Source organism: Rhinocladiella mackenziei, assembly GCF_000835555.1.
Source record: "Rhinocladiella mackenziei CBS 650.93 unplaced genomic scaffold supercont1.7, whole genome shotgun sequence".
Lineage (NCBI taxonomy): Eukaryota > Fungi > Ascomycota > Eurotiomycetes > Chaetothyriales > Herpotrichiellaceae > Rhinocladiella > Rhinocladiella mackenziei.
Genome location: NW_013550598.1, coordinates 1,247,180 through 1,264,938, shown reverse-complemented (window position 1 = coordinate 1,264,938; position 17,759 = coordinate 1,247,180). Strand labels below are relative to the sequence as shown.

The 17,759-nt window shown below is 50.9% G+C and overlaps 6 protein-coding genes across 6 annotated transcripts; 4 read left to right on the top strand and 2 right to left on the bottom strand.

Annotated features, from left to right (window-relative positions):
- Positions 1 to 329: 329 nt before the first annotated feature.
- On the bottom strand, positions 330 to 1,763 carry Z518_09270 (uncharacterized protein; the record flags this gene model as incomplete). The annotated part of the gene is made up of 1 exon (XM_013413226.1): positions 330 to 1,763. One exon carries the CDS (start codon positions 1,761 to 1,763, stop codon positions 330 to 332), a length of 1,434 nt encoding a protein of 477 aa, XP_013268680.1.
- A 2,908-nt stretch (positions 1,764 to 4,671) lies between these two features.
- Z518_09269 (uncharacterized protein) lies at positions 4,672 to 6,235 on the top strand (the record flags this gene model as incomplete). Its single annotated transcript, XM_013413225.1, has 3 exons — positions 4,672 to 4,692; positions 4,748 to 5,059; positions 5,114 to 6,235. The coding sequence occupies 3 exons, from the start codon at positions 4,672 to 4,674 to the stop codon at positions 6,233 to 6,235; spliced, it is 1,455 nt and encodes a 484-aa protein (XP_013268679.1).
- A 785-nt stretch (positions 6,236 to 7,020) lies between these two features.
- Positions 7,021 to 7,689, top strand: Z518_09268 (uncharacterized protein; the record flags this gene model as incomplete). The annotated part of the gene is made up of 2 exons (XM_013413224.1): positions 7,021 to 7,198; positions 7,283 to 7,689. 2 exons carry the CDS (start codon positions 7,021 to 7,023, stop codon positions 7,687 to 7,689), a joined length of 585 nt encoding a protein of 194 aa, XP_013268678.1.
- A 576-nt stretch (positions 7,690 to 8,265) lies between these two features.
- On the bottom strand, positions 8,266 to 11,115 carry Z518_09267 (pre-mRNA-splicing factor cwc22; the record flags this gene model as incomplete). The annotated part of the gene is made up of 1 exon (XM_013413223.1): positions 8,266 to 11,115. The coding sequence occupies one exon, from the start codon at positions 11,113 to 11,115 to the stop codon at positions 8,266 to 8,268; it is 2,850 nt and encodes a 949-aa protein (XP_013268677.1).
- A 355-nt stretch (positions 11,116 to 11,470) lies between these two features.
- Positions 11,471 to 11,772, top strand: Z518_09266 (uncharacterized protein; the record flags this gene model as incomplete). Its single annotated transcript, XM_013413222.1, has 2 exons — positions 11,471 to 11,533; positions 11,584 to 11,772. 2 exons carry the CDS (start codon positions 11,471 to 11,473, stop codon positions 11,770 to 11,772), a joined length of 252 nt encoding a protein of 83 aa, XP_013268676.1.
- A 1,302-nt stretch (positions 11,773 to 13,074) lies between these two features.
- On the top strand, positions 13,075 to 16,404 carry Z518_09265 (uncharacterized protein; the record flags this gene model as incomplete). The annotated part of the gene is made up of 1 exon (XM_013413221.1): positions 13,075 to 16,404. One exon carries the CDS (start codon positions 13,075 to 13,077, stop codon positions 16,402 to 16,404), a length of 3,330 nt encoding a protein of 1,109 aa, XP_013268675.1.
- Positions 16,405 to 17,759: the final 1,355 nt, after the last annotated feature.

The window sequence follows — 17,759 nt, the reverse complement described above, 5'->3', positions numbered from 1 at the left end:
GGGCAGAGGCTGACAGAGTTGTGTACGAAGAGTCGTGGACACCAATGTATGAGACGGTTCCAATTCGCGGGAAGAAAATTGCTGAGCTAATGCTATGTAGCACGGGATTTATCGAACCGAAGAACGTCAAGGGTTCATCGGATCAGAAAGAAGGTAGTCAGTCACATTCTTGAATGGAAATGAGATCAGGCCCCTGGGTCGCCAAATTCCCAACTCCAACCTCTACATATATATGAGACCCTTTATGATAGAACAAATTCCGAACCACGGATTCAAGTGAAGAACCGGCCGACCGTGATGAATTGCCGGATTAAAGGAGAGAAGCTGTATTATACGTAGATTGTACCATACCTGCCGTCTTGAGTGGATGAATACGCTCCCCCACTTGGTGTCTTGGACCGATTGTCATATCCGTATTTGATAGACTGGGGCGACGGGCCTCGACAGTGCACTAACGTTGGCTTTGCCTTTCGAATGGGTTCCCAAGTCTTGATCTCACCCGGTTGACTGATGTCATCAAAGGGATCATATTCGGTCTCATCATCCTGCCCACCGAAGTCGAAGGTGAAGGTCGAAACAGTTGAGATACTCGCCAGCGTGGGAATGGTGGATGAGGGCGATGTCTGCTCTTCCCCCGGCAACGCAGAATTTCTATCCTGGTAAAACCGGGGCCTGATTTGTTTGCCATTGGAGAATGGCAAAGAAAATGATGGAACGGGCGGTCTCCACATACTGGACTGTCGAGGAAGTGGTGTTGGAGTTTGCTGGTACTGAAGCCGTCGTTCATCAAATGTGGGCGAGTTGGGGAGTGACCAGTCAAATTCCTCGCTTTCATCAGAGTCATACATCAACGCTGGTGGAGATGAGGGTGTATCCGCCTCTTCAAGATCGCCTAGCGTCGAACGGAAACGTGCCCGGGGGACAGAAAGAAAGCATGTCGTGGAGCTAACACTAGGATTGGCTTTGTGATCTTGGCCTCGCCGAAAGTGTTCGAATTCCTGGGATGAGTAGCATTGGCAAATGACCACCCCTGCGGGACAACGGCAGTAGGTCTTGGGAATTGGAGGAGTGTCAACGTGGGCCGAGGCCGGTCGGTAAGAGTGCCGTGTGTCATTGAATACGTGGGAGAATCGCCACGACTTATTTCCACGGGCGCCATCGTGCTCTCGAAGTGGGCTTTTAGGATAGTCCGGCGGAAGTAAAGATTGATTCAGAGACTCTCCGATGATTTCGAATGAAGGGTCAAGAACGCCGCTAAGATACATGGAGAGCTTTTTGCGGTCGATCTTGCCATCTCCATCTAACCACTGGCTTGTCCGGGAGCAGGTACTTTTGACCGGCGACGAGCATTCACTGGTCGCCTTGTTGGAGTCTTGATCCTCAACGTCGGGAAAGTGGGTAAATGGAGAGACAGGCTCTGGTGATGGTGACACCGATGGCAGGGATAACGATGCTGCCGGAAACGGCACTGATTTCTCCGGAGTAGGCCCAGTGGCGGGCTGCGGCGGCAAGGTGTCATCTTCTTTTTCTTGAACTATGTTTGGGACCGGGTCGGGGCCGAAGATTGGGGAGAGCGTTGTCGGTGGTCGATTGGATGCAACAAACTTCTTTTTCCGCAGCTTCAACGGTGTTGGACGGAGCTGTGGCGCATCAGATATCCTGTGTTTCGAGCCGAGGGTGGGTGAATCATTGTTGTCCCTTCGTTGTTGTTCCAGCAACACCATCCTTGCTCGTGAGCTGTTTGCTGGAGGTGTCGGCGGCATTGGAAATAATGAGAAACCAGATCGCTCTGATTGGTCCATGGCAGTCTCACAAAAGCGAGTCAGGCTTTGTTTTGCTGAAATCAGGTTGGGTGGAGTACACTCTCAAAGCCGGTGAGTGATCAATGTTGCTGTTGTTGTTGACTCTTTTTGAGATTTGTTGATCGAAACAATCGATAAAGTAGATTGGGGAGATCAAGGCTTTTCAATTAGAATCAATAGATCGTCTACGCAGGATAGGGGGATGGGCGCAGGGGATAGTCCGTGGGGAAGATGAGAATGTCAAAGGGAATTTGTGCGTGGTGATCAAGGCATTCTGGTAGATGAGCCAATGTCAAAATGGAAGAGGTCGAGCTTCAGCTCTACATCTTGGGAAACCGTTTGGTCGTCATTGAGGGATCACCAATTTGGGACGAGGTTCAGTATGAGGTCTGTGTCAGACTCTCTCTCCTCTAGAACCTCAGCGACAATGGGATCGAGAGAAGCAAGCGACGTAGCCAATCATTTCAGCTGACAGGTGAAGGCGTGTCATTGCCACTCTGGGATCATTGTTGTCATGGCAAGATTTGCAGGTCAATCTCAGAACGCCGTCAATGAGCGGGTTGGGCAGATATTGGCTGCTGCCAGAAACATTCGACATGATCATTGCGATGACCGAGCTTCTATGAGACTGCCAGGGCGGGTAACAAGATGAATCTATAGGAAGGGTATAATTAGAAGACAAGACCTCGGCGAGTTCCAGGTCTTAGCCTCGAGTGGTGAAGAGGAGTTTGTCTCACCTAGATTGAGTATCTGCCCGGTTGACAGCTCCTGGATTCAAGGTCCGATATGGATGATGAAAGATACTCTCGAAAAGTTGGAGATGGAAGATGGGAATATGGAAAAGTGATTCGAAGTGGCAGCTGTCGATGAAGATGGTTGACAAACCGTCGTCCACAACGTGATTGTCAACATAACTTCGCGCTAAGCCCTTTTGAGACGCGGCAACCAAAACATCGCCGCTCATGGCTCTTCGCCTCCACGATATTGACGAAAAACTCGATCGACTGGGACAGTGTTCGCGTCTCATGGCGAGGAGAAGTTTCTCAGCATTATTGCTGGCCTCTTCCATCCTCCGAATGTGTGATCTGTCCATCCGGTCATCCTCCCTTTTAACCAAGGACATTTCATGTTGGTCAAAAGAATCCATCTCTCTCGGCCATACGCAAGGCTCAGGCACGTGTCATGAAAGAGAAGGAAGCCAGAGAGACACACCAGTATTTTGTGCACCTGAAGAGATGGTGGACAAAACGGCACTCTCGACCTTTCGGCAATCCAACCAGACAAACATGACTTTCTCAAGAACTGAGGATTCCCCTGGACGATCGACGAGCGCAAGTTTTCTTGATCGTGAGTTTGTCTGTGGCATGGCTGTAGGCACGTTCTACTATCCTAACGCGACACCCTGGACGGTATTTTCGCCTCTGCGCGGGAGCCTTCTGATTCCGTCAGTAATCATTATGCCTGCGCCGTCATCTGTTCTCGATTAGGGGAGAGAGGAGACTGGTCGTTTGTGCCGAAAAGTAGTAGGGCTCCTAATCAATAGTGTTTGATCTATCATCGTCCGTTCAATCTCAATGCTCTCTAGCCGACAAGGTTCCATTCTGCGACCTTTGCTCCAAAAGCCCATCTACCAGCGTGAAACTGAGGTGCAACATGATTCTGAATACGTCATCAATTGCTAACCCTTTTCTTCGGATGTCATTACCCAGGCTTTTGCGATGAGACCGATCGGGATCAATTGTACGAGACGTCAAGGTGCATGAATAGTTGGGTTCCCTGAACGGCTGGGCGAGAATCCCAATCGGCCCTGGATTATGCGTCAACCACTGACGAGTGGGAAGAATTTTGATGCCGAACATTGATCTCTCTCAGATAAGCACGGATGTTCCCGGGGTCGACGCAAAGGAGCAAGTCATGACTTAGCTGGTAGTTCCGATCGTCGGGGACCTAGAACATCAAAATTTCGCCCACACCAGTTACATGTCTCACCCTATTGGTTGGGTGATATCTATCTCTTGACAGAACCCATTAAAGAGTCCTGTCCGGTCCTCATCCATCCAGCGAATAATATATAGAGATATGCAAGGGTATACACGTGTCTGGCGCTAAGAAAACTTTGGTCGCATGCAAAAAGGTACTACCAAACCATTGGTCTTGCTGGGGATAGAATTGCCTAGGCTGGGGTCAGGCGCCTTCTCCACCTCTTCTCGGGGTCTTGACAGAGCTGACTGGGCTCCATAGTGAAAGAAGCAAAGTCAAGCAAGATACGAAGCTCCTATTTTGGGTGGACCTGGAGCTGCTTAAGCCGGCTTTTGTTCGTGCAATTGGCCCAACAAGCAAAGATAGGCGCAAGGCTTGAGTCCATCCAAGCCACACTGGTGCCTTGGCATAGCCTTGGCAGGGATCCATAGATAACGAGGCTCGCTAATCGGCTGGCCACAATGCACGAGGACACCTCCCCGCCAATACACGAACCTATTTGTTCTTATTGCAGCTGCATATCTCTGCCAATCTGATGACCGATACCTCTGTCAGGCAGTATCAACTCGGTTGTCAAGACTCGTTCGGGGCAAGGGTGCAAGCCTCTCGTACCTAGGTTCCAGAACCGAAAATCTTCGCGATACTGCGCTTCGAGGTCCCAGTCCATTTTCGCAAGGTTACGGAAGACACGGGTACCTCACACGGAGGAAATCTAGCGTAGGAACCGGCATGGGACCTAATTTTTTTTTTTTTTTTTTTTTTCTCTTTCCTGGCCTTCTGGCCATGGCATGCTCTAACCGGCTCCGAGGCACAAGGTATATAGGAAATTGACCCAACTGGTCCCACCAAGGTCTTCCTATCAACCCTCTCTTCGCCTGACCTTGCAGCCATGGCTACTGCACCCGTCGTCGTACGTCCCTCAGAATACTCTCTAAACGCCGGATCGAATACTGACTTGTGTATAGCCCACCTTTAACGATAGCATTCCTAATGGCGGAAATCCCCAGGAGATGGACGTCAATGCGCCCTATGTTGGCCTCGAATGGGAGTATGTCTACCAGGTTCTCATGGGATGTCTCGTCTTCGTGATTGTCCCTGGTATCGGCCTTCTGTACGGTGGTATGACGCGAAGAAAGTCGGCTCTTGCCATGGTGTTCCAATCTCTCACCGTCATGGCTGTCTGCACATTCCAATGGGCTTTTTGGGGATTTTCTCTCGCTTTCTCGCGACACGGCGGTCCCTTCATTGGTGATCTGACCAACTTCGGACTGATTGATGTCAGTATACCGCAAAATCGAGTGGTAGAGGAATCAAAGCTGACCAGGTCTTAGGTGATGGCGGCGCCATCTTGGGGATCCGCTGTCATTCCCGACATCGTCTTTTGCTTCTACGAGCTCATGTTCTGCGCCTGTGCCACCATGATCGTTGTCGGCGGTTCCTTCGAGCGTGGTCGTATCCTTCCCTCAATCCTCTTCGGCTTCTGCTGGGCCACTTTGTGCTATTGCCCGATTTCATACTGGACCTGGAACGCCAACGGTTGGCTGTTCACATTTGGTGCTCTTGACTTTGCTGGTGGTGGCCCCGTCCACATTTCCAGCGGAACGGCTGGTTTGGCATATGCTCTTGTCCTCGGCAAGAGGAGCCGCTACGGTGAGAAGCATGTCTACAAGCCTCACAACGTCACGATTGTCTTCCTCGGCACGGTTCTCATCTGGTTTGGTTGGTTTGGCTTCAACGGTGGTTCCGCCTTGAACGCCAGTATCCGGGCCATGATGGCAGTCTGGAACACCAACATGGCGGCATCGACTGGTGTAGCCGGTTGGGTGATGATGGACTACATCAAGCATCGCCAATTTTCTGTTGTCGGTGCCTGCGAAGGTGCCATTGCCGGCCTGGTCGGAATCACTCCCGCTGCTGGGTATGTGTCGGTTTGGTGCGGAGCTGCCATTGGCTTTATCACCGCCATCGTTGTCAACCTCTTCGAGAATGTCAACGACTGGCTCCACATTGACGACGGCCTTGAGGTCTTCAAGCTACACGGTATTGGCGGCACGTGCGGTGCTTTCCTCACTGGTATCTTCGCCTCGGCTTCGGTCTCGGCTCTCGACGGCGCTACCATCGTCCATGGTGGCATCGACGGCCACGGCGTCCAAATTGCCAAACAACTCGCCGAGATCGCAGCCATTGCTAGCTGGTCTTTCACCATCTCCGTCATCCTCCTGATGATTCTGAAATACATTCCTGGCCTCCATCTCCGTGTCACGGATGAGATCGAGATGATTGGTCTCGATTTGGATCAATTTTCCGACGAGACCATTGGCGAGTGGTCACTGTTCACCGATGAGACCGCTGGCCGTCAAGCATCCATTACCCACGGCATCCAACCCCCACAGCCATCTCCACCGCCCTCCGAGGGTGTCACGGGGGAGAAAGAAGAACCCAAGAAAGAATAGGGCTAATGGGATAGTCGCCCCTGGGTCGCATTTAGAAATCGATGGAGAACCCGAGACTTCTGGGGGAAATTTGTAGAGAGGAGTGGGCAATATTTTGCATGATGTGGTATTCGTATTGGCGCCGGCGCCGAAATTCGCGTCGGAGGTTTCATGTGCAAGGCTTGCAGGGTATTGAATTCACAACATCTAGTGACTTGTTTCATGAATATATCCAGGTGTCGCTTTTCCAAAGTGGCCGTACATGAAAAGTAGCTGCTCAAGATGGTTGCCTATTGGGCAGCCTTATTCGTGTGATTTTGGCATCATCGGCGGCCCCTCAAATCTTCCCGGGCTGCATCAACCACCACGTTGCAGTTGTATGTCATTTTCCAACGTTCACCTTTTTTTCTGGCTCTCATGACCTGTCTCTTGGTATCGGCAACTTCTTGAAACTGCAAACGACCCCGCCATTCGCTCTTCGTGACTTAGACCAACTTATCAAACGAACAGGCGCCTTTATATTTGGTGGACCAGCTTTCCCTCTGTACGAGGTGGTGCCTCTCAAGCCCGAACGAGAGACTGCCATCATGTTTGCGGCGAAGAGATTAGGAAAGGTATGTGCATCGAGACCAATTGAACTATCTCCGAGAGCCTCACTGATCAAACTTCGTCGCAATAGGAACTGCAGAAGGTATTGCGCTGCCACCACCTCAGGCCTCATGGTCGCTGAACCATCCTCTCACCCTGACCCTGCATCAGCGTGAGCAGTTGAACGTGGATGGAATAACATTGAAAACTTTATTGAAATGATTCTGACACCTATGGACAATCAGGCAAAGCAAAGCTTCCCACCCGGAATTGAACTGGTCAAGGCCGATGATTTTCGAGAATGGCAAGTCGATATAAGAGTTTTGGACGCCAACCCACTATACATGAATCAAGTCTTCCGGCTAAGTTTTATATTTTCGGATTCTTATCCGATCGGTATGTCTTTTCTCCCTCATTAACACCGAAATGATACGTTCGATCTCGAGATTTCACCATTGCTGACCTCTCATCTGCGAACAGAAGCGCCAGAAGTCGTCTTCATTCACGTCCCGCCGTCCTCCACGCCCACCTCACCTCCATCCTCGATTTCTCAGCCCGCACAATCCCAGTCCCAAGCCCAGCGCCAATCGATTCCCTTCCCGGGCCGTCCCATACCAATTCATCCGCACATATATAGCAACGGGATCATCTGCCTCGACCTTCTTGGTACGGCGGGCTGGTCGCCCGTGCAAAGCGTGGAGAGCGTATGCATGAGCATTCAGAGCATGCTGACGGGGAACACCAAGAACGAACGACCCCAGGGCGATGAGCAGTTCTGCCAAAGCATGGGTGTGCGAGGGCCTGATGGTTGGAGTGGATGGCGAAGTGGCGGCCATGGTCGAGGCTTGAAAGATGTGAGGTTCGCTTACGACGACGATACGGTATAAGTCAACCCGAATCACGACGACACTTGGCATCGGCCGTCAGAAGTTTGCTACCGGAGTTGATTACACGGTAACATGTAAATTTGGTCTGGTAGAAACACACAGGCCTGGAAGACGGGTAAAGTTCAGGCTAGGCTACACCGGGAGGCAAGTGGGCGTTCACGGACGGGGCTGGGACTTGACTGGCCCACAGGCAGGCAGAGGGCGAAACACGATACCAACACCGACACATAGTATGAGCCACGGAGCAATGATGTGATATGATTCCGAATGACGGCACTCGAGCCTCACGAGATTAAAGCACCCTCTTCTTAGCATTGATGGGGAGATTTGTATGAATGTTGGGACCTCGCATCGATCGAGGTCTCCTTTTTTCCTCTTTAATTATTTTCCATTCTGAGACAGCACTGCCAATTAGAACAGACCATCTCGTCTCGAATACATTCTGGATGCTTGTATGTCCAAAATGCCTGCCAGAATCAGCTCTCCGACCAGGTGACTCATACGTGAGTAAAGTCAGGACCCGTCGACTAGGCGTACCGTAGCTGTGGCCAATTACCACACCTTTTTCCCACTACATCACTCAAAGTCCGCCGCCTTTGGTCTGCTGCTTCCTGCTCCTGTGTTTGCAACTGGCGAGTCCGGGCCCCTCTTCCTCTCTCTTCTACCACCGTTTTCAGGGTTGGAGCCCCGTCTTCTCCAGATGCGTCTGACGGGACTCGGTGAGCGTCTTCTGTCATCATCACGTCGTGGGCCAGGACGGCGTACCGGATGTGGAGACCGTGATCTCGACATGGAGCGTTCACTGTAGCTAGACGAATTTCGTCGACGATGAGCTGGCGCTCGTCTTCGCGAAGGTGGACTGTAGCTCCTGCTCCAGCTTCTGCTTCTGGAATACCGCGCGGGACGGCGGCGGCGGGGAGGTCGTGAGCGCAACGGCGACCGGCTGAGATCCCGCGCGGCGCGGCCTCCTCTCTGAGTGAAACTCGACGGGGAACGAGATCTAGATGGAGAGTAGTTGCGGCGACGGAGTGGGCTGGATCGGCGGGGTGGAGGTGATCGTGATGGAGATCGCGAGTTCGAATAGTCTCGGCGGCGAGCTGGGAGGCGTCGCGAAGGAGAGCGAGAGACGCTGGAATAACTGGAGGACCTTGACCTGGTTGGAGATCTTCCACGACGAGGAACGGCGTTTCTCCTTGGAGGGCTTCGAGAGACGGAGGAAGAAGGTGATCTCCTTCTCAGACCCCGGCGAGGGGGAGAACGCGACCGTGATATCGAAGCACTGTAGCTTCTGCTACGTTGTGCGCCATTTTTTCGGGCGGGCGGTGACCTCGACCGAGACATTTTGCGGCCGTAGCTCCTCCCTCGATCCCTGTCATCTGGGCTTCTTGACCGAGCGTCTCTACCCCGACTCGTAAGTCTGTCACGAGAAGGGCTTCTGGTATACGACCTGCTTGTTGTATAGCTAGAATAACTTGAGTACGAGCTAACACTCGCAGAATCCGAAATGTCATCTCTAGGTGCAGGCAGCGCGGGTGGTTCAGGTTTGGGAAGGTTTTTGAGATGTTCGCGCATCTCTTCCGTGAGGACTCCCATACCGATGCTGGTGAAGTAATTGATGGAAAAACGGGTGTTCCGCGGAGTGTCAGTTGGAAAGATACCGGCAAAGCTGGGGTGAAGAATATCATCCTTCATTCTCTCCTGAAGTTTGGGCAGGCCCAATGCCTCCGCCAAATCTTGAAAGAGGATCTTGATGAATATACGACTGCTTGATGTTGTCTCTTCTTCGTTGAGGTGAACCACTGAAAAGACGTGCCAGCCAATGGCGTCGGTACTTAACAGATGCCCAAAAAAGCGAGCAATATTTCGTAATCGATTGGTCTCGTATCGGTGAATGGTGTCGTAATATTTAGCAAAGGATTGCTCAAACAGGTCCGTCCAGAGTCGATTAAGCTTTGCGAATCTTTCGCCCACGAGGCCAAAGAACTTCGAATAAGTCTTTTCCTGAGAACAGCATTCGATAATCATTGAAGGCAATTCCGGTTCCTGGCCTGGTGGAAGTTGGACTTTCATCAGCTTGTGACACGCTTCTTCGAAATCGAGACTCGACATAATTGTCAAGTAGATCGTCCTCCGCAGATTAACCAAGTCTGTGTTTGTCTGGTCCTTAATCTCCATTGCTCGTTCTTGCTCGGTCTCTTCATCATCTGAACTCTCTTCGGATCCACTTTCATCATCGTCTCCTTCTCCTTCACTATCTTCACCAAGAATCTCAGCTTTGAGTTTTCGGTATGCTTCTTCATGTTCTTCCCATTCGGGATCATACTTGAAAATGTTTAATGAATCTTGAACATCAATATCATCGTCAATATCAATTTGATGTGTAATTTGATCTTCCTCTTCCACCAGATCGAGTTCCTCTCGAATTGCAGGATTGTCTTTATACCGGTCTTTTCTGACTTGAAATAAGACTTCGATCATGTATTGGACTCGCTTGTCAATATCGGCTTCATGCAGGATGCTGCGGAACTGCTCAAATACAGCCAGCGCAATGGGTGGGCTCATTTCTTCCAAATGTTGGCCTACTTCTCTCGTCAGGCCGACCGCAATTTCTACCGAATCATCAGTCGGTTTATGAAGGAGGAGGAGCAGGAGTTGTGCCGCGACCGTCTCGTGAGCCACCTGTTGGTTGCACAGGTGGGCAATGAATGTGGTTGAGGAGAGGCACACGGCCTTGTCATTTCTCTTGAAGGCTTTGAGAAATTGAACGACCAGTCGATTGACTAAGAGCTCTCCCACTTGTGGCAATTTGGTGTTGACGATCGCGGCCATGGCGGCATAAATTGGTGTGAAAGGAAGAGAGGCAGCCTGAGCCTTCATAATACTCCTGCAGAACAGCCCTCGGCCACGAACCAAATTTTCCCCAAATAACTCGGGGACGATATGTTTGATGTTCGACACATTGACTTTGTTGATCAGACCATTGATAGATTTTTTCAGAGCCTCCCAGGCCATCCTCTGGTATTCCTTGCTAGTTTTATCCGTGATTTGTGACTGTAAGGCTCGCAATCTGGCAGGAGGAATATATGTTCCCCCAGATCGCATAGTGAGGAGTTTTTCATATTCTGCCTTTGCCGCTGCCTGCTTCTCCTCCGCCGTCATGGGTTTCCGTCTGGTTTCATCTGTTTCTCTTGATTTGAACCTTTCACGCAACTGTCGCTCTCGTTCATCCATCTCACGGCCTGGCTCTGCATCGTCCACTTTGCGATAATCCTCATCTTCAGGAGGCGGAGCTCTTCGACGTTTGGGAGAAGGAGAACGAGACGGCGGAGACCTCTTCCTTGAGCCAGAAGGACCCGGTGAATATGAAGCGCCGGGAGGCGGGGTGGGAAGACGAACAGCGGATGACAGGAGCATGGTGTCGGCCATGATCAAAGTCTACGCTGTTATGTCAGGATCCAGTGAGGGAATCAAATGGTGTCAGGAAAAGAATCGCATTTTGGTCGCAGGCGGCAGGTGCCAAACCTTGAACTTCGGTGAAACATTAAAGCGTCAGCCGCAGTTTTCGTGACTGAAGCGCGATTCGCGGATTCGTGTTCAATTTTTCTACGGCGTATTCAATCTCTAACGTATTCGAGGCCTCTTCTAGTGAGTTATTCGGCAAGAAATCTCTTGCCATCTGAAAATTGGCAGTGGTAGAAATGGTATTAAACCTGTCTTTCCAATCATATTTTCGTTATGAAAAATACTGATACACCTGACACAGCTGGACAAACTTGTGGGCATGGCTATGCTCATAGCAGCCACGATCATTTTCTTGTATTATACTCTCTGGACTCTACTCATGGTATGATACTCATCTGGCGATCACTGGTCCCTTGTCTAACCACCTTTTAGCCGTTCGTGGACGAAGACCATCCACTCCAGAGCCTTTTCCCTCCTCGCGTCTGGGCCATTCGAATTCCAGTCATCTTAACGCTTCTCGGATCGGCAGTTGTGGGAACGTTCCTCGCTATGGTCATGATCAGGAGCAATAGGAAGAAGGCTGCAAAGGCTAGAGCTGCTGCCGCGAAGAAGTCGAAATAAATGAGGAGGTCGACGATCATCCCTCAATGCATGAATGTACCAATATCGCATATATTTTGACTGTTGGAATCATGGACTGCGCCAAATCTGCATTACTTTGACACAAGATCTGCACTGGTCTTCCACGGGTGTGCGCTTGAAACACCACGAAGGCATGTTTCCAACTTGGAGACATAGACTCCGTCTTGAAGCAACAGCCCTATCCGTAACTAGGTGGAGGGATCGAATGCGTTCTCGAGGCTGTGCCAGACAGCAAAATCCTGGAAGATTAATCATCGATTGGTGTGTAGAGGCAGGTGGTCTTTGAATCGAACGACAGCCCCTACACCTGGCGTAGCCTCTGCGATCAATGACCACAAATTGTCACCCGCACATAGGATGTCTTGTCGATGAGCCCATTGTGGCTCGGTTGCAAGGCCTTCTGTAGTTCCCAAAGACAGCAACAAACCTTTTTGCGTTCCAATGAGCTGTAGAAAACGCCCGGTTTGATAGTATCACTTGGAGGAACAAGGATTGTTAAATGGTTCAGTCTTGAAAGTCTGCGCCCGAGAGCAACGAACAGCTTCGAGCTAGACCCCCTCACCCCTCACCACTTTCTCTGAACTTCAACGATCTTCACGAGCGGTCAGTGATATGCTGGTCCTCGCTGTAGCCATAACGACAGTGACACGCGGACGGTCATCACAAGAGAATTGATAGCTAAGGCTGATTGTGGTCGGATTACGACTTGTTGCTGCAAACGGAGTTTCGGAGTGTCAAGTCAGATGATCAGGGGACTTTACCCAGCCACCGCCATCATCAAAGCCTAATACCGCCTATTGAGCCATCAGCAAGAAGCTTCCCCCGCACCGAAGACTCGACCGACCAGCCAGACGCAGCCAAAGGCCTGCGTGAACCCTTGGACGCATCCGGGATCGAGCGATAAGCAGGAACCCGAATAAGTGAGGTAACGGGCCTCCTGACTCAAATGCAGTCTCCCATGATCCGTCTACAGGATTACATATATCGCCCGCTCGATTGCCGCATCTTCCCAGCAGAACATCTCCAGCCTCTCGTTAGATCTTAAAAGTACATTCTCTGACATTGTCGATAAGCCTTCTTCCCCAGTCCTTCAGACTAGTTGATCGCCATCCCGATCAACAGACCCTCTGCAAAGTCACTCCAACAACGCGTACAGACCCCGCGCCGGGTAGCCAGGGGGAGCAATATCCTCCCTCTTTGTCCATCCCGCTGCTACGGAACCTGATTAGTCTGCTGGGGGCCTCCTCTGCTGTGCCCTCGGCCCCTACTACGAGTTCTTGAATGCCAGCATACAACAAAACAGTTTCCTCCGACTCAAAGAAGACAGACACATCCCTGAACCTGTCAGACCGAGAAGACACCCAGACAGTGTCGGAGCAAGACGGTTTCTCAAGAGCTGGGAAGCGGAAGACGAAGAATGCTGCTATCAAACAGCTGCCAAATCTTGACAATGCAGAGAAGACCCCTCCAGCTGAGCACATGGGTCAGCCTCCAGTCCTGCCTGCAAAACCCCAGTCCATCCTTGGGCAATTGCAGCAGACGTTCCCTCAGAACAGAAAGAATGGCACTCTAGACTTCCTGAACGATTTGAATTCTAGCCAGAAAGTCTCGGACGAGTACACTCCTCCTCCAGCTGATATCTGGGCACGCAGCACTACCTATGGCAAAAGCCCCCCGGTCGAACCCATTCCAGGGTTGAGCGCCGCCAGTTCACCTCCTTATGAACCGGGCTTTAGTATTCGGGGAGGGTTCAACACTCGAAGCCCTCCAATCTCTCCACCGTTGAGGAAGGCCCGGCCCGTGAGCTATGGAAGTAGTATTCCGCCTCTGCCAACGCATCCCAGAGTCTCAACATCCCCGTACGGCTATGGTACAAACGCCTATGGATCGCCTCCTGCCTTGCCACATCTCCCTCAACAACACTTTTACGGCCCTCACGATGTCGATCTGGGACTTGCTCATCACTCTGCGCGAATGAACCTTCAAGAGCCACTGGCTCTCAAGTTCACTCATCTCCCAGGCTGTGGGCATGAGTCTCGTGAGGCAGTCATTTTGATTGCTGATGGAGAATTGAACATTCTTAGCTACAGCGGTGAAAAACTGGAGCGTACAGGAACGCTCAGCGGCATTCAAGGGACAATAGTCGACGCTTCTTTGTTGACATGGAACGGAGGTGACGACCCATTTGCAGATTACAGACCGCTGGTAGCTCTCATCATCTATGGGCCGGGAAATCTCGAAACAGATTCGCCAATTTCCAAAGATGCCCATTTACACGAGGGTCCAGAGTCTTTCCCGGATACCAGGGTTGTGGTATGCTCGATGAGTAAAAGCTGCCAGGTTGCAGAACTGCTGCGTGTCCCATCGGCCATCAGAACATTTCCAGGAGGCGTTCCCGGTCTCGGTCCTGCTGCAGATTTGAAGATTTATGCCAGCGGTAGTTTCCTGGTTGTATCTTCGGGCGACAGCGGCGAAATTTTTGTTTTTTCTGTTCGAAAGGGAAAAGATTCTGCAGTGTTTGAATGCCTGGGCAAATATTGGACGACTATACAACCCCAGCTCCAGAGGAGAGATTCGTCGCATGGCCCAGCTTCAGATGCAGATGTTTCACCCGCCGACCTGGGTCGTGCACCTGAGAGCGAAAACTTACCCATTCTGAGTCTTAACGGCCGCTGGCTGGCCTTCTGTCCTGCAAGCATTCCTTCTCGAAGGCCAATTGGAGCCATTCTCGGCGAATTTGTCGTTCATAACAAGAACTCGAATGTCACTGCCGGCGTTGCTCCAACGAGGCCTTTGACTAACTGCGAAGTTGATTCACCCGATGTCGATACGTTTTTGGGCAAGGTCGCCAAAGGGCTTGCGCAAGAAGCTGTCAGGAGTGCGAAATGGATAAGCGAAAAAGGCATGCAGACATGGCAGCACTATTGGAAGAAGGATATCGCGAGCCCCAACTTAACTGCTACGGCCTCGTCTAGTCCTCCGGTTTACTCTCCACATCTTGGTGTGGCACAGTTTCCGCCAACACATGGAATCGACCAACAGGACCTTTCGAAAGATCCTGAGGTGGTAACAATCCTCGACTTGAAGCTTCTCCAAGATACTCAAGGTCGAAAGGCTCTCGAATACAGCCCTATGACAACCTTTCAGCCGCCAGGAGGCTGCAGCTTTCTCTCCTTCACCCCCACTGGTCTAGGTCTCTTGACGGCCAACAAGAAGGGTGACGTTCAGTACATCTGGGATTTGATGCAGATGAAGCATGTCAGAAGTTCAAAGACCTCAGCCACAACAGAAAGTGGATCCGTCAGACAAATCGCGAGGTATGAGCGGTTGAGCCCCTCTACAATAGTCGACCTAGCTTGGGATGGGCCCACTGGCTATCGATTTGCTCTTGTCACCAAAAATCGAACCGTTCACATCTTTGATCTACCCAGAACCGCCTTTCAGTGGCCGCCGCCTCTCGCGAAGAAACATCGCCCGACTTCTGCACCAGTTGATCCGTCTCAAGTCAAAACAGAACATGAGCCTGCCCCGTCTGGAGGGTTCTTCGCTTCTGCCATGAGCATTGCAGGCAGAACGCAACCAATGCTTTCCAATCTACGGGGAAGAGCCCCTAGTATGGGGGGTGGAATTACGGGAATTGGGGCATCAGGTATCGGACTCGCCTCTACTACTGGCATCAAAAGTGGCAGAGCCGTTGCCGCTGGACTTAGCAAGTCTCTTGGTGCCGCTTCAGAGACTGTCACGAGCCTTCGACATGCGAACCAGAGTAGGCTTCATTTGAAGACCCCTGCCCGTGTAGGAATTCTCTGTTGGCACAAACGAGACGGTAAATCGGTCTTGTCCATCCTCGACTCGGGTAGTATCAAGAACTACTATGTCCGTATGACGAGGCCTAGGGAGCATCGTCAGAGAGACACAGTTTCGGTTTTCGATGCTCGAAAGCCTGTTGCATCCAAGCTCCCGCAAGCACTGGACATGGGTGTAGATCACCTGTCCAAAGGCTCCCCCATCCTCCCTCAAGACGATGGCGATGAACCGGTTCGATTATCGGGTTTCTGGAAATTTCGACCTGCTAAGGATAGCTCCCTTAGAACACCACATCCATTAGCCTCTGCTGAAATCGAAACAAATGCGCCATATCAGCCATTCCATTCGGACCATAGGGTCACAATATGTCTATTTTCCGATCGTTCATCGTTGGCAGAGAGCCAATATCCAAGTCATTCAGTCATTTTTTCGGCCCAAACTAATACTCAGGAAAGACACACGAGTGCGGCCCCCGAGGAGAAATGGGTTGTCGCAAACGAACTTCAATCCCAGGGATCGAATGTTGTGACGCATGACCAGCAACTTGAAGACGAAGGGTCCGTGATCTACCGAGAAACAAAGATCGCCCCTGGGATACCAACTTTGGGTGTCGCTCCCGGCGAAGTGGATGAGGGAATTAGCCATGTTGTTAGTAACACCAAAAAAAGAAAAGCAAAGAAAGGACGGGTGCAAGCCCCGGTTCTTGAGGAAGATGACACTGGCGAGACTGGAATGAATTTCACAAAAGGGAATGGGGTTTTCGGTCAGGACTACGAAGTGTCAGAAGGTGACAGCCGGATTTGAGTAACAGGGTGTCAATATGGGTTCGTTCTGAAGTATCCACTGTTGGAATTTACCGCGAGATCCTATTCGGCCATGTCCAAAGCCAGCATCAAATCTGGGAAATTCTTGTGTAACAGGATATTCTATTCTCGATCTTAACAACGACTATTGATCATTGGCTGAGAAGAACGACGGGGAACTCAGTGTCTTTGCTGGCAATGAAATGATCCCTATCCTCACCAATTTTGCAACTAAAACCGGTGCGATTGAGCAACGTTACAGTCACATCCTCTCAAAAGAACGGAGCTCGAGACACTATTTCATTCCGCTTCCTATGTTGAATGTGAGCCGTCTCGTCGGTGCTGGTGAGCACGATCCAGACACGTGGCCGGATACCCCTTGTTCGTCTTGAGATCAGATTCTCTTTAACCCCTTTGTTCGTACCATTTTCTGCCTTTCTTCTTTAGGCACCTCTTTGAGGCAGTGCCATTATGTCTTTGATTTCAAATTCCATTCAGTGAGCCAAGAGCAATTCTTTCAAGAATGAGACGAGTTGATTCATTCATGGGCTGGGGCTCCCTCACCCCAATTCCTACATGTACCCGTCACTCGAATCCAATTCAGGCCCCAACTTCCTTCAAACAAAATCCATCGGTCGGCTCGGCCTGCCATTAGGCCAAGGAAGTGATGGTGTCGTATCTCTTGTACTCCCTTTGACTGACAGAGAGGAGTATGTTAGGAAGAAATCCCTCCCGACCCTTCAGACGACAGCGGAATTCAATGCCCAGAGGTAAGTTTCTACGGCTTACACCTTCGAATCCCAAAGCTCATTCAGCCTCTAGAATACAAAATCCTCACGGATAAGAGCCTAGGATATTACTTTTTCAGGTCAAATTCGATGATCTTCTCTTTCTGCAATGGCGGTGTGCTGGGGAGATTCCTGGACATCACGGCTTATGATGGGTGCTTCCGCCCCTCGAACTTGTTGGTCTGGAGATTGTTCGATCAGCTTTTAGAGACGGTGGACTTTCTTCATGCTTCCGGGATTGCACATATGGGTACCCATCTCTTGAATGTTTTTGTGCATTTCGCCGGCGAAAATCGAAACACACAGGCTTAGTCGGCGATGTTCATAGCTTTGTTCGCAACATTGAGAATTTGATGGCTGACTTCCAAAGGCGTGGGATGTTGCGTCGGACGATTTATAAATGAGTTAATGCCTGATGACAACGAAGACCTCTGGTCTATCGTGCAGCATTTGAAAGAAGCCAAACTGTGGCCCGCCAAGCTGCTTGCATGCTACAACAAATTGGAAGAGATATCCGAGCATATGTTTGCAGGTCCGACGGGAATCAACCATGTCATGGAGTTCAGAC